The 24,756-nt window shown below is 46.0% G+C and overlaps 1 protein-coding gene across 1 annotated transcript in view; it reads right to left on the bottom strand.

The window, feature by feature from the left end:
• The window catches only part of MSN (moesin), a 64,278-nt gene extending 57,896 nt beyond the window's left edge, over nt 1–6,382 (bottom strand). The window contains exon 1 of the mRNA XM_068533931.1: nt 6,173–6,382. Within this exon, the coding sequence (XP_068390032.1) occupies nt 6,173–6,184 (12 nt within the window). The 5' untranslated portion in view covers nt 6,185–6,382. The remainder of the gene's footprint in view (nt 1–6,172) is intronic.
• Between the last annotated feature and the right edge of the window lie 18,374 nt (nt 6,383–24,756).

Genomic DNA, 24,756 nt, shown 5'->3' with positions numbered 1-24,756 from the left:
GCGAAGACCCAACACAGCCAAAAATAAATTAATTAATTAATTAAAAAAAAAAAAAAAGGCATTCAAAATTCCTCCCCTAATCTGGGATCAGGCAAGTTGGATTTTAGTCATAGCCTTATTACCAGTTCATTCAAATCACTTCTGTTTCTTGGGCTTTGGTATCCCCAACTAAAATATAAACTAAACTTAAACTACAAAATTTAAGGCCAGCTCGTTTGCTCTGTGATTCAAAACACTCCTGTGAGAAACCCAGACCACTCAGAACAATCAGCTAAAAGGGAAGCTTAAGGCCAAGGAAGCTCTTGGTCATCGTAAATACAGATGCATTTGAAATGCTGCACCCCACAACAGCCAGCCTTCAGCTCATTGGTGATAGATACCTTAGGAGGTCGGTTTATGCCCACCAGCTCCTCACTGTCTACCAGTGTATCTAACTACCACACTCAACAGGTTAAAAGTAAACTTGAAATATAACTCAGTAGCTTCCTGGCCTCTCAGCAGAACTACGGGAGGCAGGGGGTGGGGGCGGGCCTATGCTACAGACAGGCAAGGAGAAGAAAGGGGGGGAAACCCATGAGGTTTTCTGAGTGTTTGTCTGAGGCTCTTCAGTCAACCCACAGCCTTCACAATATAGTCTCAGTTGATTTCTTTCTTGTTCCTCAGACATAGCCCATAGACATAGCCCATAGTCCGTAGCCTCAAGAGGAAACGGCCAAGAACACTCATGCCAGTGTTCCTGCCAGAGCTACTAATGAGACAAACCAATTCCCAAGCTAGAAACTCTCTATTCTGAACCCAGTACCCAGGAAGAAACAGCACTCCAGAGGTGTAGGGGGACAAGAAGATACATTTTAGCAAGTGCTGTTGAACTTTGTATTCTCAGCATAGCCTAGCACACTGCCTGGTACAAAGAAGGCACTCAAATGTTAAGGGAAGGATGTCTGAAGGAACAGACGTACAAATGGGAGGCTTGAGGCTGTACCATCAAGGCTTTCAAGAACATCAGTACCGGAAGGGTCCCTAGAATGTACCTATTACTAGTACAGTTCTCTCATGACAAGCTGGAGAGATTGAGGGCCTGAAGAAAGACCTTGCCTAAAGGCCCACTTCATTTGGATCACTTTACTGAGGACAGGGAAGATGTTCTTCTTACATGGAAAGAGGAGAAGAAAAATTATCAGATCAGTGTTACCTGCCATTTCCCAACACCCACCTACCAAATCAATGGAGTCCTGCGCTAACCCTCCAAGTGACTGTTCCTGCACCACAAATCAGAACCTGGAATTGAAAAGTTTTTCAGCTCTATCAAGCATTAAATAGGAGGAGGGATGAACAGCAAAACCAGTCAATCATGACAAGACCACCTCCTTCACTTGACCAACAGACTGCCCCAAAAGAAATTACCTTTGTACCGTTTTTTCTTCGGGGGAAGAAGAGTAGAGTGGGGTAGCAGGGAGAAAATATCATGAGTTAGGAAAGATATACATGATAAACTCAGTTCTTTCTTTGAAAGATCAGAAGCAGACTGTTCCCAACCTGTAATGATGCCAATTTTCAGTAACTCTAGCCATGAAAGTCCCAATCCTAGTAGTGTTGGTAGCCAGATATTCTCCCTTCTGGGGACCTTGAGTTTTGAAATTCCAGTGATGGGGATTCCCAGGAAGATACAAAGGGACCTAGATATCCTGTTGCCAAGTAACACTGTTAGAAAAGATTTCAGAATAAATGTAGCTGTCAACTCATCTCATCCCTCTAGACAGAATTGGAATTGGAGTCAGGGAAATAGACCAGATGACCTCTAAATGTCCCTTCCAGCTCCACCATTCAGTAAAGCAATCTCCTGAGAGAAGGAAGAAAGAGAAAAGTAAGAAGAGCACCCTCAAGGGCTTCCCTGGTGGCACAGTGGTTGGTAGTCCGCCTGCCAATGCAGGAGACACGGGTTTGAGCCCTGGTCCGGGAAGATCCCACATGCCGCGGAGCAACTAAGCCTATGGGCCACAACTACTGAGCCTGCGCTCTAGAGCCCATGAGCCACAACTACTGGACCCACGCACCACAACTACTAAAGCCCGTGAGCCTAGAGCCCGTGCTCTGCAACAAGAGAAGACCCCAAATGAGAAGCCCGCACACCGCAACAAAGAATAGCCCCCGCTCGCCGCAACTAGAGAAAGCCTGCATGCAGCAACGAACACCCAACGCAGCCAAAAATAAATAAATAAAATTTTTTTAAAAGTTTAAAAAAAAAAGAACACCCTTAAAACAAGCTATTGTTACAGGCAGCTAGATAATAATGAAGAGTTAGCAGACTTGTGATCAATACCATCTCCGTCACCCACTCATAGAGCAACCTTCCCTTCTCCAAGCCTAACATGACAGAGTATAGATTAGTTGGTACCTTCGAGGGTCCCACAAAGGCTCTCTTGCCACACTAGCCCCTCTCTGCCCAGAGAGCTATTCAAGGAGAAGCCTAAAGGAAATCCCCAAGATGGTTCCTGCTCTATCATCTAAACTTTCACAGAGGGTCAAGTGAACTGGAGAACCGAAGAAGTGGACAAATGCAGGATCCAAAGAGTCAGTCTCTCTCACATAACCTCCATTCCTGATCCTTTGTCCACCCCTGAAGTCTACAGGCAGGGAAGGGTTAAGAGACTGATATTCTGCCTCCTATTCAGCAAGTACCACTTTAGTGCCACTCGAGTGGCTCAAGTAATGCTAGGAATGGGAGGAGAATAAACAGTCCACACAGCCCCTGTTAAAGTTTAGCTGAATGCAGACCCAGAAGCCTTCAAATACTTCAAGGAGCTGGACTCCTTACATCTGCTCACATGGATGGTCCCATCAATAACCATTTGATCACCTTTCCCCTGACCTGTTGAGCTAGAGCTAAAAACTCAGCAAACTGAAGAGGTTTTACCAAGACTGATCCTCTAACTAAGTCCCAGATTCAAATCCTAGCTTCACTACTGACTTGCTGCATCATTCTAGGTCAGTCCCTCCTATCTGTGGGTCTCAGTTTCGCCATCTATACAATGAGAACAATTGGACTTGACAATTGTGAAGAGCCTTTTCGACTCTAGTAAACCAAAAACTCAAGAACACCTTGAAAATTCAAAACAATCACTTTTCAGGGAATCCAAGAGTCCCAAAGACTTTGTGATCTAAAAAAGTTAAAGAGGGTAGGGAGGGGAAAAAACTTTTTTTTTTTTTTTTTTTTTTACAACTGTCTTATCATCACCACAAAGTATAGACAGTAGTTAATAAACTTCTTCATTCTGGCTACTAAAGCAGACTCAGGAAACTGGCAAGTAGAAGCACAGAATCCAAGAATTGGTTGGGGGGACAGGCGTGTAGAGGGGCATGTTTTAACAGATTTAAAGGGAGCTGGGTGACTAAGGGAGAAAATTGGCTGTAAAAGTGAAACTAACCCTAGACAGACTGTAGACATCGTTCATATGAATGAATGGATTTGATTTTTCCACTACCTTCCCTATCTGTCATACTCCAGAAATAGCCTAAAGCACACTAGTGAAGAAGGAATGGAGAATAAGGAATTTTTTCCCTTCATTAAAGTTACTAGCTGGTATGCAGTGAACTAGAGTGTGCCCCTGGATGCCTCAGCATTGGGATAAGGAATGAGAAAAGTAACATGAGGCACTTTGTGACACCTCGAACTCTCACCAGGAGACCAAACAAATGCCAACCTTGGTTACTTTGCCCAAATCATCCACTTCCTTTTATCTGAGGACCAGAAAGTCCTGAGAATAGGGGGCAATTTGCTTTGAGCAAGAGAGGGGGCTCAACTTCAAAAATCCTTCACTGAGTGAGAACAGAGGGTCAATGGGATGAGCATCAAAAAGCACGGACCGCGATCTTGGTTCTGTCACCATGTGCCCTTAGGTGGTAAGTCCTTTCCTGTTAGGCCTAAATATCCTTATTAGTTGAGAGAGAGAGAGAGAGATACTAGATAGTGTCTGAGATTCCTTTCAGGTTAAGATTCTATGGTCTTAACAGGCATGATATAGTTGTTTCTCCTAAAAGTTGACCATTTCTTATTTGAGACAGGTCCCATTGCTCAGGTGGGCGTCGCCCAGGTGGGCTCAGGAATTTTGTAACCATCCCAACACGGTGGGGAGGGCGATTAAGAGTCGGGTAGGGGGTGTAACGCTGAAACTTTTTCAGGCAGGGTCGTCCTTTGTCCTTGAAGCACCATTGTCCTTGGAGCACCACAATTCCTTGAGCCAAACAGCATAGGAAATTCTCCAAAGCTGCCAGTCTATCAAAATTCAGCCCTCTCCTTCCAACATGATTCAAGTTTCAGTCAATCTGCATAAAACTACTTTCAGTATTCAGGTACTTTCAGTACCCTAGGCCTGACCTCAAACAGCTCATACTCCAATCTCTCCACAGCAGGAAAAAGATCACCATGCTGTCTTCTTTGCCACTTTTGACTGAGATAGGATGGTTTAGATAACTTTGAAATAATTTCCAGGCCCATTAAGTTGCATTTAAATGAGAGATATCTCAGGATTGAGGATGAGAGATGTCACTAAAGAAAAGCGGTTGTGGGGCACAGTCTATTCCCAGAGATCCACCCACCTATTTAGGCAAAGCCACATCTGAAGGAGTCGAAGAGTCAACCACAGAGAGATAAAACCAAAGAGAGGCTCCTGGAAGGATTTTTATAATCCTCTGTGATAGCGGAGACTGCCCTCCCCCCTTTTCAAAACCATTCTGTCTCACTTTGTGTGTATGTGGGGCGGGGGGGGGGGTGTGGGGGGGGTGTGGAAAAGCCCCATGTCATAAAACCATTAGCAACTGAAAAGAGAGAGATGGTAGAAGTACACACTTGTTGAAAACTTGGTGTTTTTGAAGGACAGGTTCTGGAAAGGCAACAATGACTTCGCAATAAGGCTGGAACACAGCAACGTGGCAAATAAATCTCAGCACACACCAAAAGAACTGGGCCCCCCACTTCTCTCTTTCAGGGACCCTCAGTCCTTCTCAAGGCTACTAGTCACTATCTCAGCTCTACAAGGCTCAGGCAGTCCTAGGGAGAGGGGTCTGGGATAACTGCATAGCCTAAGCCAGTGCAACAAGTTGCCTGGCCTAAGGGACTCAAGCCAGGGTGGTCACCCAGCCTTCCTGAGCAAGGGAAGGGCCTCAGCAGCCATTTGGCATGACTTGCACAAAAGCAAGCAGGGCTCATTATTCAGGCACACCCCTCCCCCCTCCCTCCTGGGCATCCGGCCCCCCCTAGGCCCCACTCCCAAGAGGCTTCTTCTCTTCTCAAAACAGCCAGTAGGGTGGAGACCAGATCCTTAGAAGCTACCACCACCCTAGAAAGGTGTGGCCCCACAGGCGAGTCCACACCTCACAGAATAGTACGGAGTGGATAGGAGGAAACAGAGAGCCAGTAAGTAATGGGAAAGGCAGGGATTTGGCGAGTGGAGAGGAGGAAGAAACCCGTCTTCTTCTCCCCGACCCGCCCCCCAACCGCGCGCGTCCAGCCGCCCCCCCACCGCGCGCGTCCAGCCCGCCCCGCCCGCAAAGTCTTCTTGCCTCCCTTCAGACTGGTGCCTAGTGAAGTGTTAGCGCTCCCGGGTAAGAGCAAGCGGCCTCGATGAGTCTGTCCACAACTCTCTCCTCCCCTCCTAGTGGGAAACAGCTGAAGCCGCCTGGGGAGGCTGTGGGAAAGGTGAGTGGGGGTACGGGATCCACCCTGAGCAGCTCCCACCCTCCTCCTTGCTTCTCGGTTCCCATGGCCCCTCCTGGTCAGTGGCAGCCTCGCCCCATAGAAGCGCCAATTCCTGGACTGGGGTAAGTGTCCTCCTCCGAACCAGAGTCCTCTCCCCTGCGCCCAGGGCCCGTCAGGGGTAAAAGGAGACCTTGGGCCCCCAAGGAAGCCTTCCCTACTGTGGCAATCCAAACACAAGGAACTAGAATCTGCGAAAGAAACCGGCCAGCCCGGCCCACACTTCTCTCCCTAGACCCCTTTACCCGCGAGAGCGCGCCAGACCCGGACTCCACTGCCGCCCCTCCCCACGCCTGGCCTCGGCGGAAGGCGCGGCATCGCGAGCGGACGCGCGGCTGCCCAAGCCCCCGGCCATCGGCGAGGGGCTATGAGGGTCCGCAAGAGCCCCGGGGGTCGGAAGCGCCCATCCCCGGCACTCACCGTCTTGGGCATGGTGGCGGAAAAGGCGGCGGAGTTGGTGAAGTTTGGCTGGGAGCTGTCGGACGGCGCTGAGAACGCAGTACACACGGCTCGCACTCCGGAGACTGGGGGTTCGGATTGGGTCTCTAGCCAGCGTCGGGGCGACTGCTCCGCTTCCTGCTAACGGGCCACGACTTCACAAACCCCACCCAGGAAAGAACCGCCCCCGTCGCACCGCCCGCTCCTTTATGTGACCCGGCTTCCGCACCGCTCCCCGCCCTCGCGCCCGCCTTCTAGCCTGCCGCCGGCCTCGCCCCGCCCAGCCCATCCCTGCCCTGCCCTGCCCTGCCTGGCCACACCAGCTAATTGGGGGCCAGGCTGGGCCTGGGCGCCCCGGTGGGGGCTCCCACCCCTCACCTGGGCCTGCCCGCCCCTCTCCCACCCCCTTCACGGCCCCTGGCCCTCAGCATCCGGGCCATTCGGCCCCACCCCCAAGTAGGGCTGGGCCCTAGGCCGCACCCTGGAAAGAGGCTTACAGCCCTGACTGCAACTTTCCACTAATGGGGAGCTCACTACCTGTCAAAACTCTCCGTTCCTACTCAAGACGGCTCTGACTCTCAGAAAGTTCTTCCCGTGTGTGTCTGAACTCCTCTGTGGCTCCGCCTATGGATCTCAGTTCTGCTCCCTGAGACAACACAAATCCCCTGCTGTCCCTAACTCCTCAGAAGTCTGAAGATCCCATATCCCCCTGAAACTTCTTTTCTCTTGGCTAAACTGCCTCAGCTTCTACAACACTTCATCGATTCTCTTCTGTAGGATTCTATATCGCTTTTCCCATCATATTTCATCCCCATCCTTGCTCAATCCTCATTTTTATCAGAATTGGGCTCCTTTTTCCCATATCTGTCTCTATTCACTTTCCTTCCTACCAATCCCAGTCTCCACCTTATTCAAATCCTGATCCTATAGCCCCTCCAACACATTCACTGATACCTGATTCACTGTCTGATAATTCCCCCAGTCCACTCCTTTGAGATATGTCTGCCAGCACCCTTTCTGCTTCTTGTCAAGGTCACAGAATCCCAGGATAGAGGTGCTCTAGACTGTAACAGTCATCTAGTTAAGTCTGAGCTTTAGTTTGAAAGTGACGGACCATAGTTCTTTTTTCTACTATCCACTGGTAATTGTGCGGAGGCATGGTCTGAGTATTCTTTGTGAGGTAGGGTAACACATACCTCAGGGATGATGAGCCAGCTTGGGGCAGTGAAAAGGATATTTGAGAGGGATGGTCAGGACACCTGGACTTTAGTCATAGCTTTGCCATTAACTCACTCTCTGATCACTGTGTAGCCTTGGGTAAGTCCCTTCCCCACTCTGGGCTTGAGTTTCCCCTTCTGTAACAAGAAAGGGCTGAACTCCTGGGCTTCCAAGGTCCTTTCCCACTCTGACATTATAAAAGGATAACAAAGGAAGTAGACTTCCTAGGACAATAGATGAGTCTAGCAGGGTTGCATAAAGACTGGCCTTGCATTTGCTCTCAGGAATCAGCAGTCCTATTCTCTACTCCTCTGCTTTCCCAGCTCAACAGGGTCCACGCATCAATGTGCCTCAGCTTCTCTCACTGCTGTCAAAATCCATTGATATGTGCTAGGGAAAACAAAGTTCCCTGCCCAGACCATTTTCTGGAGCTGAGCAGTTGACCCAAGAAAGAGCAGCACTCCCCAGAAAGCCTCAGCAGCATGGGTAGCAATGGCATCAATCACATTCCTTGACATTGTCACTGCCCTTTTCTCCCAGGAGTTCAAGGAACTCACTGATTCCCTCATTCATATTCTAGAGCTCACAGGGGCCTGGAACTAGGCGAAGTGCCTAAAGCCGGAGGAGAAATTGATTGGAAACTCCAACTTTCATTATCCATCCTGGAAAGTGGAAACCCCCTGTGTGTCATTCCCCACATCCCATGCCAACACACCCCCTGCTCCAAACACACACACATAAGAGACCTGATTAGGGAGTGTCAAGCATCTGAACACAGTATTAAAAGGGAAAAGAGACACAGGAGTTCAAGTGAGGGAAGGGAAGTCAAAGGGTAGGGAAGAAAGGAGATTGATGGAAAGAGGGGCTGAGAGAGGAGGTGGTTAGCCCCCTGGGGAGAAGGGTGGGGAAATGGGAGGAGACTGTTTAGTCTAGCCCCCATTCAGGTCAAGGGAACTGAGGATCCAAAAGAGGGAAGAACTTACTCAAGATCGGGCAACTAGTGTGGAGAATGGATTCAGGGGTAATAAAGAAGACAGAGCTCAGTTAAGCTGTTTCCGTAATACAGGCAAGAATTTTTGAAGGCTAGAATCAGAGGAGTAGTGCTGCCGCCATTTCACCAGACTGAAGTTTGTTATGGTGATTATAGTCAAGCAGCTGGACATTGCTTGAAGGTTAGACTTGAAACCTCCTGGCTAGGAGGGACCCATATTTGATATCTCCATGTCTCCAAAGCAGAGCAGAGGCAGCTGAGGTGCTCTCTTGTTCTTCAAGATGGCCAGGGAAACACACCTTTGTTTTTACCTCTTTGTAAAATATTTCATGCCTATATGGCCAGAACTAATCTGCCCCACCCACCCCACACCCTACCATGATCCCATGTGAATTGAGTTAGCTCAATCTTCTTGGGGCCAGAGTAATCCCGATACTTAGCTTTAGATATGATGAGGTTTATGCCAGTGTTTGTAGAGAGAAGACATGGGAGTAAGGGCTAAACATCCCCACATATGTTGGCTGGGTGAGGGAAGTAAGAGGTACGAAGATACTTGCGTTTTTAGAAGAGCTGAATTCAAAGTTCAAGGAGGAACAGGCAAGTATTTTTCAAGCAGTAAATCTAGGTGAGGGGCAGTGCAAGGACATTCTGAAGCTGGAGTCCAAAGAAGCTGGGGTGGAGGTGGGGATCTGAATCCGGGGGTAGGAGATACAAAAGGAGAAATCTGACCTGTGCTTTAGGGCCATACATGGGGTCAAGTGGAAAGGCTCAGGATTCCTCGGAGGCTGGGACTGTTCCAGAGCTGCCCCAAGTCTGGATGTCAGAGTCAAGGAAATGGCAAGCAGGAACTGCGTAAGGCTGATTTATGTGAAAGCCTATGCCAAGCTCAAGAGAGAAATGAGATTGGACTTGTAATCACCTCCCACTCAAGATATAAGCTCACTGCAGTAAAGAAGCTTCTGCATTCTAAATGGTATTCCTCTTTCAGAGGACACAATAGTGCAGGAGAGGCAATATCAGAGAGGAACTGGGTAGGGTGCAGTCCTGAATCCCAGGAATACTTTGACTAAAGAAGCATTCCTCCCCAATCCATTGGATGGTAACAGTTAAAAGTTCCCCTTCACTCAGAACTTTCTGAGGGCTGCTTTTCATTTTCATCATTGTTAGAAAGTCCTTCTATACATCTAAATTAGATCTCTTCTGCTTCACTCCACACAATTGCTCTTGGCTGATGCTTGGGTAAGGAATTAACTAAGCCTCTAAGTTGCTCTTCTCCTTCATTCATAGAAGAGAAATGTAGCAGAGAGGTGAGGAGAAACATAAGCTTAAGGCTATGCACTCAGAGTCCTTCTCTCTCTCTCTTAATTTCCCTGGATCAGCAGCCCAAGCACTAGGCTAGCTGTGCTCTTTACACAAACAAGAAAATAAGCAGAAGAATATACTCTTGTCTCCCCAAAGGGAAGAGGTCCTCTTGGTATAATATGGCTGAGAGTAAAAGCTGCAGCAGTAGAGAAGTCTTGCTTTTAACCATCCTCAATCTTCTACCTACTTCTTGGAAACAAAAGCTAGGGTTTGGTTTAAAGAAGAGAAGATAACATTAATGAGGCACTTATCGTGTGCTGAGCAGTGGGGAGGCCATTTCAATACCTAACAAGAACCTTTAAGGGTAGAAATGAGGAAATTGAGGGTCTAAGGAGTTATCTAAAAGTCACACAATTTGTTGATGGTGGGACTGGGATTTGGGCCCAGGTCCTGTGAGTCCAAGGTCCACCTTCTTTCTACCAGCCTGACCTGTGACCTTCTCAGTCCCTAGCTGTGACCAGGCAAACCCGAGGAAGGAGATGGATTTTAAGATTCATATCACCCCTGCACCTCAGTGGTCAGACTAGACAGCTTGAGAGAGCAGGTGGGTAATAATAAACAGTGGTAATATGGCATCTTGCCAATATAAAGTGCCTGGGAATATCTATTATTAATCATACAAATGGACCACGGTGAGAGGGAAGAGAGTTTCTCTCTGGCTTTTCCTCTTAGTAGTAAGGCTGGAAGCTTTTTGAGAGCTTCCCCCAGCCAGCCAATATCAATTCAGTTTGAGCCAGTGCCATCTTGGAATATGAAATTAGCCCTGCAGAGAGGGTCTCCCAGTGGAGTCACTAGCTCCCAGCCCTACCCCCAGCAGCCAGTGACCAGCAACCACACCTATGTGTCCGGTCTGCCTATGGGGCCCAGAGAGAAAACAGCCCGCTGAGCACATGGCCCTTCCTTCTGTGAACAACCCACAATTCAAACTCGATACACTTAGAAGGAAACTATCCATCTGTCCATCCTACCCATGCCTCCAGCAGTGACCAGGTGCCTGCTGGGTGCCCGGTTCTATGTGAGGCTCTGCAAGGGGTACTCACCCTCTTCCTCCCCAGGAGCTCTCCTTCCCAACCGCTCTGTGTTTGTTGGTGGTTTTGCTGTTAGCGCCGTCCTTTGTGTGCACGATGTCATCATCTTTTTTTTTTTTAATTAATTTATTTATTTATTTATTTTTGGCTGTGTTGGGTCCTCGCCTCGCTTCTGTGCGAGGGCTTTCTCCAGCCGCGGCAAGCGGGGACCACTCTTCATCACGGTGCGCGGGCCTCTCACTATCGCGGCCCCTCCCGCTGCGGAGCACAGGCTCCAGACGCGCAGGCTCATCAGTTGTGGCTCACGGGCCCAGTTGCTCCGCGGCATGTGGGATCCCCCCAGGCCAGGGCTCGAACCCGTGTCCCCCGCACCGGCAGGCGGACTCTCAACCACTGCGCCACCAGGGAAGCCCGATGTCATCATCTTTAACTCTCCTCTGCCTTCCCCCTACCATCTGATCACCAAGCCCTGCTCTCTGTCTGTCTGTCCTTCACAGCTTCTCTCCCTCCCATCTCTGCTGCCAGTGCCCTAGGTCAGCCCTCACCGACTCTCCCTGGTCTCCCTGACTCTAGGCTGCCCCACCCAGGCCATCCTCCACATGGTCACCATGGTGATCTTCAGACATGCAGCCTTCACCTGTGCTCAAACACGTCAGATGACCCCCTCCACCCAACACACACACACTTAACCTTTGCAGGCTTCTCTTGCTCCCACAGCTCCTCAGCACAGCCCTTCCCCTCGAGCCAGGCTACTCTCACCGCATGCACACAGCCAGGTGTGCTCGCTCTTGTCTCTGCACAAAGCCTTCCCTTGATCTCTCCTGCCCTCCTTGTGCTCTCTGCCTCCCCCCAGCTCCTGTAGTGCCCAGGTCTGCAGTGCTCATCTGGCCTCCCTCCCACATTCTGCTTTGTCTTGTCAGCTGCTGCTTTTTTTTATCTTTTCCTCCATTCCAGGCTGGGCTGTAGTTGCCCCCCAAAAGGGATCACACTTTGTGTTCCATGCAGAAGGAGCACAGCACACTTCCAGGCATATCTTTGGAGCTCACACTTTGTGTTCCATGCAGAAGGAGCACAGCACACTTCCAGGCATAGATTGCTCAGCTAAAGAGAGGGATCTGCTATTCTCATGTCCAACCCTAGAGACCTATCAACTGGTATTATGTCCAGATTCTCTGAAGGCCCAAGTTCCCCCTTACACTGCCTCAAATTCTCCTGTTAGGAGACAAGACCAATGAATAGAGGCTTCTATTCCTATCTCATTACTCCTCCCCCCATTCACAGCTCTATTTGTGGGGGTGGGTTGGGGGGGTGCGTGTGCATGCGCCATCTCTACTACCAGTCTATCTTAAGGAAACACTCTATTGTTCACAAAGAGGCATCTACAAGGACATTTATTGCAATACTATAATAATAAAAAGAAACAACCTAAATGTCCATCACTATGGGACTGATTATATACATGGTATAGCCATACAACAGGATGTTATTCAGCCTTTTAAAAGTATGAACTACTATGAAAAGACGTTTTTTTAATCTACTCTGAAATCACAGAACAGTATGAATAGTATGATACCATTTATGAATTAAAATATCTATGTTTTTATAAATATGTTTGTAAGTCCCCAGAAAAGGGGAAAGATGCACATGAGATTGATACTAGTTGTTACCTCTGGAATGGGGACTGGGATTTTAGAGGAGAGTAAAGGGAGAATTTTTCCTTCTTAATGTATATATTTCTATACTGTTTGATTTTTTCAATGAGCCTGAAAGAAAGAAAGAAAGAAAGAAAGAAAGAAAGAAAGAAAGAAAGAAAGAAAGAAAGAAAGAAAGAAAGGTGAGTAGGAGGAGGAAGAAAAGAAGGAAAAAAAAATCTGGGAGGGAATGTGGATAGGTTGGGCAACAGAGTCAGGATCCAAAAAGTTTATGACAAGCCCGAGTGATGGTAAAGCTTAAAAGGATAACAGATGTAAGGGTTGTGCTTGGGTCCAAATAATCAACCTTGTGAGGAAAAGATGGGAAAGATGTGACTTAGCAGCAGTATGGCTAAAAAGACCTCTGAGGTTTTACTTGTTAATAAACTACGTGAACGTTAGCAGTGAGCTGTGGCTGCCAGGAGAGTTAATTCAAACTCAGAAGGCTAATGTTTAGGGGGAAGGGGACAGTCCTGCCTTTTGCTTCCCTGGTCTGAGCCCATCTGACGACTGTATCCTGCTGTGCACCCCTCTTTAAGGGAGAGACACACACACTGGTGTATATGTCCATGTGAGCTAGCTGGGGAGGGAGCTGAGCCCAGGACACATGAATAGTTGGAGGATCTGAGGTTGTTTGACCTTGGGAAGATTCAAGGGGATGTTGTCTATGTCTTTGGACTGCTAAATGCCTACCTTAAGAAAGAAGGAACAGACGGGCTCCATATGACCCCAAAGGGCAGAGCTCAGAGAAAGCTATGATGGATGCAAGGAAGAAGGTCCTTATGGTCATATCTGTCTAAAACTGGAAATGGCCACTCAGTGAATACTGAAGTCATAATTGGAAGTGTGTGAGCAAAGGTTGGATGAGTACACAATGTGGGTGGTTGAAGAGGAGATTGCTGTACTCTGAGAGTCTATGAAACCAGCATGTTAAAAACCCTCAAGTGAAAACAGGGCTATTTTCAAATCATTATTTCATTTACACCTAAGAAAAACTTAGGTAGACTTAGGTAGACAAATTAGGTATCAATCCTTATTTGACAGATAAGGTAACTGAAATTCAAAAAAGTTAGGGCACTTGGCCATGATCACACTACAAGTAAGGACTTGAAATTAAGCCATTTGACTTTATTATTCATCCATTCATTTTTTAAATTCATTCAGAAAATGAGTGTGTGTGTGTGTGTGTTTGTGCTTACTATACATAAGGCACTGTACTAAGCCCCAGGGATATATACATGAAAGACGGAAGAAGTCCCCACTCTCACAGAGCTCATTGCCCGGTGGGAGAGACAGAGAAGAAACATAGAAATAATGTGTTCTTTCCACTACTCCCCACATCCTAAGTGTTGAGGTATGGAGATTAAAGGTTTCATCTCAGCAGGGCCAATTGAAATTATTGGCCCGTCATGGAAAGCTCCTATGCTCTGTAAAAGGAGCCCATAGGTGAGTGGAAAAGGAACAGAAGGAAGGATAACTCGTGGGTTTGAACAGACTCTTCCCCTCATTACTGAGGCCTCCATAACAGTGCTGCTCAGCACCTTCTGCTGGTGGCTTTATGCATTTATATATGTATTAAGCCATTTGATGTTATTATTCATCCATCCATTTTATTCATTCAGAAAATGTGAATGCATATTTGTAGCATATAGAGATAGGCATATATGCAGCAAGATAGCAGCATGAATTTTTGTATGTGTATGGGAGAGAGAAAGAAAGTGCCACTTAGAATGCAGCATGAGGTGGTATAAAAGAGCACTGAATTTGAAGCCAGAAGACCTGGTTTTAGCCTCAGTTTTGCCATTTACTAGTTCGATAAATTTAGGCAAATCAATTGATTAACCCCAAGCCTCAGTTTCCTCATCTGTAAAAATTGAGGTAATAATAATTGATACCTTCCAGGATTGTTGTCAAGAAGATATATAAGGTTGAACATGAGAAGTATTTTGCAAACCATAAGGTACTTGCATGTGGTAAAAGGATGCTCATAGCTGTGTTTACTTGGGGTAGAAATGCATGTTCCAGGGTTTTCCTGGGTCCAGATGTGCCTCTGTTTGGTCACATGTGTATTGTCTATATGCTCCCATACTTGCCTGTTTATGCATTTGCATGTATGTGTGTGTATTTCCAAGTTAGTGACATGTAGGTTCATCCTCCTGAAATACTTTTTCTTTCCTTAATCCCTAGTCTCAGACCAGAAAACATTCTAACATTCTTTTACCTGAGAAATGTAGGTCTCAAACATCCCTAACTATATTTCGAGAGCCCTTCCCCTTCTTCCCACCGCCCCCCAATGCACTGGGTATGTTCAACCCAGCCATGTGTATACATGCACATGAGAACCCATATGTGGATGTTTCTCAATGGGGAAAATGCAGGGCCTTCCACTGGGTTGGACATGCCTTTCAGAACCAGACACATCATGTGCTCCTGAACCTCCCCAGTGGCTCCAGATGATGTGCTGCTGGTGGATGTAATGCCTCAGGGGAAAAAGAGGAGCTGTTCTCCACTTCCCCTCACACAAATGCCACTCCCCAACCCTTTCAGCCTCCCCTTCTCCAAGGCTTTGGGATTGGGGGCTTGAGAAGTCTAGCTCTACTTTCCTCAGATCAACAAAGCCTCAGATGTACTGCCAGATGTCCCAAGACCTCTGGTCAATTATTCTGAGTGTCAGAATGTTTGGGAGAAGAGAGAGAGCCCTGTGTTTAACTCATAGAAACACTGAATCTTAGAACTGGCCCGGTCCTTCATCACTTCCTAATCCCACCTCTCACATCCTTGTGAAAGGATGAAAACAGAAATCAGAATCCTGAAATATCACACCTTTAACATCATCTAGGGTACATGTCCCCATTTTATATGTGAGGACATATAGACCAAGAGAAGCAAATGAACTTGCCCAGGGAAAAACTTAGCTCTCCTGAGTCCCAGGCCAGTGTTCTTTCTGCTGGATCTCCAAACTCAAGAGCAATAAGGATCAAGCAAATTAGGAGAAAAGAGGAATGGTCCTACAGTCCTGTTGCTTTGGGGATATCTCCTGGAAATAGAAGCTGAGTGGTTCTTGGGGAGGGGAATAAAGGTACAGAAGCAGGCTGGTGAGTCTCTCTGCCGAGAACAAACCTGGACAAATTACCTACCATGGCTCAGCAGAGTATCTGACACCCAGGAAAAATGTGGGCTCTCTTGTCTAGCAGCTGATCTGGAAACTGATAGGTCTTATTCCTCCTGTGACATGAATTCCAGATCTCCAGCCAAAGCTCCTGAAGTCAAGGATTGTGGCTTGCATTCTCTCCTCATCTCCCAGAAACTTGCCCAACTCCAGGCCTCCTGATTGATGATGCTTGCCATAGAGATGAGATCATCCTGGCTTCCTGGGCAAAAGCCTCTGTCTTGATCTACCCACTGGCTGGATGTGTCCTTGAGCTGCAAGTACACCAGCCCTTTGGTGCTCCACATTCTGATTGTCCCCATCTTCTAGGGAGTTGAATCAGCACAGTACACTGCAGGGCTCATGGGGTTGCCTGCTGGTCTAGGGGGGCTGCTTTTCATCCCTATGGCTCTGACCTCATAGACTACATGGAGAATGGAGGTGGAGGTAATGAAACCCCTTCACCTCATTGCATTTATTTCATTTACTTCTGTGAGGTATTCTGCTCCTACTTGAGCTCTCCCACTCTTTAGGAAAGGCTGGACTTGGGCTACTTCCACTTACCATTCAGTGTCATACTTTTTCAACTTTGGGGTCTTTGCAGATGCCTTTCCTTCTGCCTGATACACTCTTCCTGGAACACTCTTCCTCTAGCTATCTGCATAGCTGGCTCCTTCCTTTCCTTTAGGTCTCAGCTTAAATATAATTCCTTTCTTTGTCCATCCTTTCTAAAGTAGAATGCCTTCTGTCCCCACCTCCCCCCAAAAAACCCTTTATTCTCAGAGATTTGTTTCCTCAGCACTTACTATAGTTTGCAATAATGTGTTTTATCTATGTATTTACTTATTTAATGTCTACCTCTCTGCAGCAGGCAGAATAACAGAATAATGCCCCCCAAAAGATGTCCACATCCCAATCACCAGAACCTGTGAATATGTTATATTTTATGACAAAGAGGGATTAAGGTTGCAGATAGAATTAAGGCTGCTAATCAGCTGACATTGAGATGGGGAGATTATCCTGGATTATCCAGGTGAGCCCAATGTCATCACAAGGGTCCTTAAAAGTGGAAGAGCGGGAGAGGAAGGCATGAGAAGATGTCAGAGTGATGTGATGAGGATTCAACCTGCCATTGCTGACTTTGAAGATGGAGGAAGGGATCACAAGTCAAGGAATGCAGACAGTCTCAAGAAACTGGAAAAGGCAAGAAAAGAGATTCTCCTCCAGAGTCTCAGAAAGGAATGTAGCCCTGCTGACCCATTTTAGATTTCTGACCTCCAGACTGTAAGAGAATAAGCTAATGTTGATTTAAGTCTTTAAGTTTGTACTAATTTGTTATAGTAGCCATAGAAAACTATTACACTCCCCGTTAGACCATAATTTTTTTTAACATCTTTATTGTAGTATAATTGCTTTACAATGGTGTGTTAGTTTCTGCTTTATAACAAAGTGAATCAGTTATACATATACATATGTTCCCATATCTCTTCCCTCTTGCATCTCCCTCCCTCCCACCCTCCCTATCCCACCTCTCTAGGTGGTCACAAAGCACCGAGCTGATCTCCCTGTGCTATGTGGTTGCTTCCCACTAGCTATCTATTTTACGTTTGGTAGTGTATATATGTCCGTTCTGCTTACCATCGTAGCCCCAGCATGCAGTATAGTGCCTGGCACAGAGTAGGATCTCAATTAATATTGGTTGGTTTTGATAATGAATGGAGCCTGGGCATGCCTTATGCCCTACAAACCCTCCCTCCATAATGCCCCTCAGTGTGGGGTGGCCTTCTATTCAAGGGGCTGAGCCCAAGGGAGACCAATAACTTCCCAGCCAGTGTTTGGTAGGAGAAAGAAGCTAGAAGCCTGGAAACACATCTTTTATTTCTCAGAAAAAGAAGCCTGTGAACTCTATGTCAGCCACCTGTCTATCCACACAGGAATGTACAGATGTTCTTTTTCACACTTTCTTATATACAGATGCTGATTTTCATCCAAGAACCTTTTCTGGAGCTCCTGCTATCTGCCATGTGCAATGTTAGCAAGATGCTCATATGTTATTTGTGGATGGTGGTGATTATAGTCTGTTTTCCCACATGTTAATCTTATTATCTCATTTATTCCTTGTTTTGGCAAGGTAGAGATTCCCAGCCCTACTATGAAAGGGCTCAGAGAAGGTATGAGCCCTGCTCAAAACCACACAGCCAGAGTATAAGAGCTGAAACTAGAGTCCAGCTCACCAGACACTAGACCCAGTAATAATTTTATTTTTTTTACTACTGCCTACCTCCACCATTCCTTTGTACACAATATCCCATATGCTGGACCTACCTTTTTTCTTCCCCTAGACTACATCCTGAATATTTCACCATCTCCCTGCTGAAGTGATACACCCTGCCTTTTAGCAAGCACTTTTTCTTCATTTTCCCTCTAGTGAAAGAAAACAGTAAGTTGAGTAGAAAGGTCATAGGATTTGGCATCCTGGCCTAGGTGTGAGTGCTCCTTTGGTGACTTATGAACAGTGTGATTTTTGGCACTTTCTCTCTGTCCACAGCCAGGCCCTATACCTTTCATTTCCAGACTTATCTCTCCCTTTAAATGCAGGTGGATTTCTCTATCAGGCTGGTGTCTTCTTTGCCCATGCCCACCCCAACCCCCACTACACACACACACACACACACACACACACACACACAAATGCCCAACAACAATAAATACAATCTTAATTGAGTGTTTATTATGTATCAGACATCTTGCTAAGTACTAGATATGCATTATTATCTCATTTAATCCTCACAACCACCTCAAATCATTAGTATTATTATCTTTGTGTTATAGATGAGGAAGCTGAAGCTGAGAGAGATTTAAGTAAGTTGCCCAAGGTCATTGGCACCTGAAGATGAGAGGATATAAGCCCAGATGCTCTGACGCAGGACACACACTTTTAACTACTGCACTCACTTGGTTATACTATATTCACACACACATACACACCCTGTACATTCACACCTTAGAGACATTCTTCTAGCTACTACTTCCTCCTGGAAAGTGGGGATGGGGTGGGGGGAGTAATGAAAGTAGTGCATCAGACAGAAGGAACAGGATCTATAAAGTGAAGAAAGCAAGAGAGATCACAGAAATTTAGAAACCTGCAAGCAGATTGATAAGGCTGGAGCACTAGGTCATATGGCAAAGAGGCTCCACATTACAGATTCCTCTAACTTAACACTTCCAAAACTTGGATTCCTCTTATCTTCCCTCTCAAACCTGTCCTCCTTCAGAAACCTAAGAGTCATTCTTAACATCTCTTTCTTCTTCACCCCTACCATTTCAGTCCATTGCCAAGTCCTATCAATGGGCCTCATAAATAGCTCTCAAATCTGTCCACTTCTCCCCATCTCCACTGTTACTACCCTGGTCCCAGCTGAGTCAAATGGACAACTGTAGCAGGTTCCTAACTGATCTCCCCACATCCTTTCTGGCTCTCCTTCAATCTATTCTCCACAAAGCAGTCAGAGGAAACTTTTCAATATGCAAATCGGATCCTGTCGCTCTCTAGTTTAAAAACCTTCAGTGGCTTCTTCCCTTAGCTCTTATGATGAAGAACAGAATCTTTGTCATGGCCTTTAAAAGCCCTTTATGGTCTGGCTCCTGCCTACCTCTACAGCCTCTCAACCAACTCTCTTTGTTGCTACTTGCATCCCAGTTACACTGGCGTTCTTTCTGTTTCTAAAATGTATCATGCTTCCTCCAATCTATCCCCTACAAAGACCTTTGCATACTATTTGTTCTGCAGGGGGCACACACATACTTCCCCACACCCACAATTTACCTAGTTAACACCAACCTATTCCTTCTTTTAGACCAAATACCACTTCTTGTGGAACTTTCTAAAACTTAGGCCCCCTGCCATATGTCCTCAGAGAACTAGCCACCCTTCGTCCAGAGAACTGACCACAGTTTGTAAGTATACATTCGAGTCTTGAGTTGATTAATGTCTGTCTCCCCAAATAGACTGTAAGTTCCTTGAGGGCAAGAACAGTACATATTTTTGATCACTATTGAATGCCAGTGCCTAGAACAGTATTTAGCACATAGTATAATTGGTACTCATATAAGTACAAATAAATGAAAGGTGATAAGTTTCTAAAGGGGCTTGCAACTCACGCTAAAGGTCTTTAATGTTATCCTCAGGACAATGAGGAACTGCTGATGGTTTTAAAGCAGGGGGATGACTTGATCAGGATTTGCTTTTAGAAAGAATAATGTTGCAGGCCAGAGGAAGACAGATTGGAGGGGATGAGATAGGGTTGTGAGATATAGAACTCAGTTTGGAAGCCATTGTAATAGTTCAGGTGAAAATAATGAGGATCTGAAATATTTTATCTCCTGTGGGCCAACCATCTGTCAACTCATCCAGTTCTCAATTTGTTCCATAAATGATCTGAGGTAACTCACCACAGAAATGCAATAGAATTATAAAATAAATAAATATAATTTTTAAATCAGGATGACAGACATTAGAATCAGAAGACAAAATTGAGGAACCTTGTTGATGGTGAGAGAGGAGGATAAATTAGTAAGAATAGAGGACAGATATGGAAGCCACTAGGGCTGACACAGTTGAGCTGTGAATTTGGCTCTGAGCATCCTGTACTCCATATGAAAAGGGAGACATGATCAGTCACATAATTTTCTTTGTAGAATGGGAAAAGTCATATTCATTCTTCAGTACTGGACTAGGATGGTAGTTTTAGGAACAGAGAGAAGAGGATACATTACAGAGAAATTAAAGAGGTAGAGTTACTAGGACTCAGTGATTAGAAGCTCTAGAAGAAGACCAATTTGTGGGGCAAGAAGATGAAGTTTTTGGACATGGTGAGTTTGAGTTATCCATGAACCATCAAGTGGAGAGGCCCAGGAGGAAGCTGAGCAGTCTTATCTCAACATTTCCTCCAGCATTCCCTGTCCTCCCTAACCCCACCATGCATCTCCTCTATGCTGGAACCACACCTAATCATCCCTAGGTCAGTTCAAAGCTCTGTTCCTTCAAGCCTATTGTTCCCTCAGTTTTATAATCCTTCTCCCCCTGACCAACCCCTATCAATCTTTACATCTCAAGCCATATGTCATTTTCCCTGGGAAGCTGCCCACACCCACCACAGGTACTGCCTTCCTTCTCTGTGTTACCACTATGCTTTGGACACCCAGCTCTCCCACTGTCCTATAATTACTTTTGTCTGCCTTCCTCATTAGACTGTCAGTGAATGAACATGCTTCAGGAAAACTCCATGGGGGAGAAAGAAAGAGAACCTTGTGCTATAGGGAACTGAATTGAAAGGGTCATTACATGAAGCCCAGAATACAGATGGGGAACACTCCTCCAGTGCAGGTTGGAACAAGAACCAGAGCAGAGATCTTGGGGGATGCATTGCCAGGGAACAGAACTGCCAGTGGTAGAGAGGTCCGGGGCCCCTGGGCCCCTTGTCCTAGAGCAACCTAGGAAGCACACTCTTTGAGAGACAGCCTGAAGGCCAGCCAGCTTGGGCCCAGAGTCTATCTGGCTCAGCCTAGACTCAGCCCAGACAGGGGAGGGTGAGGCTGAACCTCCACACAGGAGCTGGGCCTCCTCCCAGTCCAGTATCCCAGGGATGAGTCAGGGCTAGGCGTCATTCCATTACTCAGCAACTTGGGCCAAGAAAGTGAGTGTCTTGTTCTGAGATTGAGGATAATGCTAACTCTCACATTGTTTTTGTTAATCCCTCTCTATTTGCCCTGGAGTTAAAAGTGGTTAAAGAGAGCTAAATATCTGACCCAAGCTTAAAACCCTTCAGTGGTGTTCTGACATCTACAGGCTAAAGTTCAAACTCCTTAGTAGGAATTTATATGACCAGCCTCATCTGTCCAGCTACCAATCACCCTGCTTTCTAGTCACACCAACCACTAGACTGGACTGAAGAACCATGTTTTCTGACTCTTCTGGGCCATTGGGTCTGCTTTTCCCACTGCCTAAAATGCCCTTTCCCTGCTGGCTTCCCCCCCGCCCCCTGCCACACACACACCCCTGTTTACCTGAAGAACTATTACTTTTCTTCTAGTCTCAGCTCATCTCATCTGAGAGGCCCTTCCTGACCATAGCCACTTCCCCAAGATGAATTTGGTTCCCATGCCTTGAACTCCCATAGTCCCTTGAGCTTCCTTTTCTCTTTGTACTCAGACAATGTTTATGGGAAAAATTAAATACAGTGCCCTCATAAAGGACATATGGGCTTATGGGAGTCAGGGAGGTGGTTGGACAGTGTTATGTAACTCTGGAATGAAGGGGCTGGGCATCAAGATGTGCTGAGTTTGAATCCCAGCTCTGGCATTAATGAGCTGTATGATCTTGATCAACAGTTACTTTACCTCCTAGGCCTCTGTCTCTCCATCTGTTTAATGGTGGGATAGGACTGAAAGGTGTCAGTGGTCCTTTCCAACTCTGATATCCTAGAATTTTTTAAATGTTGAAAGAAGAGGTAAAGAAAACCATGGGAGAGAAGAAAAGGATAAATGGGAGCCAGCCAATCACCACAATGGACATTACAGATTTGACAGGCAAGAATCCTATGACCTTTACAGCCTGGCAGGTAGTGCTTATTATTTATAACATTCCGTCCAGTACTGTATGCAGTGCTTTACAGATCACTGAGCCCTTTCACTAATGTTATTCCATTTTATAGTAGCCAGTGAGAGAGTCAGCATAAACATTCAAAGGCTATTCCTGTTTCACAGAAGAGAAAACTGAGGGAGAAAAAGAAGTGGTTGTCCCAATCTGTGCTCAAATAAATGACTGAAGGTTTAAATACTTGCAGTCACACTGTGGTGGCCACCGTTTCTGATTTGCTGGGGATGTGGGAAATCAGAAAAGTTTTAAAATCAGAAAAGTCCCAGGAAAACCAGAAAGTTTGGTCATCTACACAAGTAACTAGCCCTCCTGCCTTTAATCACCCTTGAGGCAAGGGGCTGTAGCTGGGGGGGCAGAGGGGTAGTACTGTCCCTTCCACATGATTCTGCACTACTGAGAACCAGAAGGCTGATCTAGCCCTGTTTGTTCTCCCCCAAACTAGATTATATCTGACTGGGCTTCTCTTAACTTGGTTCACAGCCCTGGCTGCATATTAGAATCACTTGGGAAGACTTGCAAAAATAACTATGCTTGAACCCCACCCTAGACCAATTAAATCAGAATCTTCTGGCTTGAGTGAAATCTGGGCATCAGTATTTTGAAAAACTCTCTGGGTGATTCTAATGCGCAGCCAGACCTAGGAGCTACTGAGTCTAGCTGTTCTAAGCTTTAACTGCACTGTAGATTGGACCCCTGGATAGAAAAATTCCTCCCCAAAGGCCTCCTCCCCTCTTCTGCCTTACTTAGCTTCCCAGCATACAAAACTTCTCTAGATACTCTCAGAAGAGGCTTTCTGCAGAATGCAGAAGCCCTTCCCTACCCCTCCCCTTTTCCTGGCAGCTTAAGGTGATCCCCTTCCCGGAATTATTGGCATTTTTGCAAAGGAACTTTGGAAAGCATTCAAGATTCAAAGGACAAAGCACTATGGTGAAAAATCAGACATTGGGGAGGTCCCTTAAAACAAGGGGATCCGCCTAGTGCCCTTGGAATCACACCACCTAGGTAACCGCCTACCTATTCAGCCTAACAGTGGAACCAATTTAAACTCTCTGACCCAGAAGGAGGGAAGGGCTGTAGGAGTTCCAGTCTCTTTGCTGGAAGCCCTGCAGTCCCCACAGGTCAGATGCTGTAGGAGAAGGAAAGGGCTAGTGGGGAAGAGAGGCCAGGAGAGGTAAGGAGAGATCTCTCCAAGGGACTGGGGGTGGGAAGCCAGGCTGACTGTGGTCTTTGCTCTAACTCAACGCAGGTCCCACCAGGCTTTATTCCCAGGGGCTCCTGCCCTTGCCTTTCCCATCCGTCCCAGGCAGGCAATGCAGGTCCACATTTGTCAAGTGTGAGACTCAAAAACTAGAGGGGAACTGACTTGGAAGCCATCTAACTGACTCCCTGACCCTCTTCTTACTTACCTCCAGTGGTGAGAAGCTCACTTCCCATATCTAGCTAGACAGCTTACTCAATCACAAGAGAACTAGAGCATTTGAAGAGTTTCTTTTATTTAAGCCAGAATCAGTTTCCCTGGAATTTTTATCCTCTCTGGCTCCAGCACCTTCACCTATTTCCCTGAGTTGGGTCCCTTCTAGCCTACTTACTTCCCTCTGGATAGACCCCAATTTGTCATTTGTCATTTGTCTGTGTGCCTGTTAACATACCATGCCCAAAGCTGGACCCTGGAGGACTCTGCCCAAGGTATAGCTGAACTTCTTCTAGAAATGATATTTCTCTTAATATAGTCCAGGATATATATATATATTTGTATTGTCTTGCACAATGGTCAGAAGGCTCATGTATTTCTGAAGAAGGAAATAAACTACTTTTAAAGCTAATATGTGTGTGTGTGTGTGTGTGTGTACACAACCATAATTTACACTCTCTACATGATGATTTATAATTTGCTTTTTTTCACTCAAAAGTATTTCATGGGCATCCTTTTATGTCAACTAATATAAATCTATTTCACTATTTTAAGTGGCTGCATAGTGTTTCATTGCATGGATGTACCATAGTTTATTTAAGCATTCTGCTACCTAAGGACACTTGGGTTATTTTTAATTTTGTATTATCAAACAACATTGTAATGGATAACCTTATGCATATATCTCTACACACTGGTCCACATTTATTTCTCAGTGAGTCAAAGGGTAAGCAAATTTTAAATTTTGATACATGTTGCCAAATAATCTTCAGAGAGATTGTTCTAACTTTCATTTCCATGAGCAGTGCATGCAAGTACTTTTATCCTCACATGCCCACCAACACTGGGTATCAATCATTTTAATCTTTGCCAATATGCTAGACAAAAAAAAAAATTCCTTCATCTTTATCTTCATTTATATAATTACTAGTGAGGTTGAGCATCTTTTCATGTTAAGTTAGTCATATATTTCTTATTTTGTGAATTGACTCATATCCTTTGTTCAATTTTTCCTGAGGTGTTCTCTTTTTATCATTGATTTAGAAAATTTCCTTATAA

The sequence above is a fragment of the Eschrichtius robustus genome, chromosome X (assembly GCF_028021215.1).
Source record: "Eschrichtius robustus isolate mEscRob2 chromosome X, mEscRob2.pri, whole genome shotgun sequence".
In the NCBI taxonomy this organism is placed as follows: Eukaryota; Metazoa; Chordata; class Mammalia; order Artiodactyla; family Eschrichtiidae; genus Eschrichtius; species Eschrichtius robustus.
This window is presented reverse-complemented; position numbering and strand designations above follow the sequence as displayed.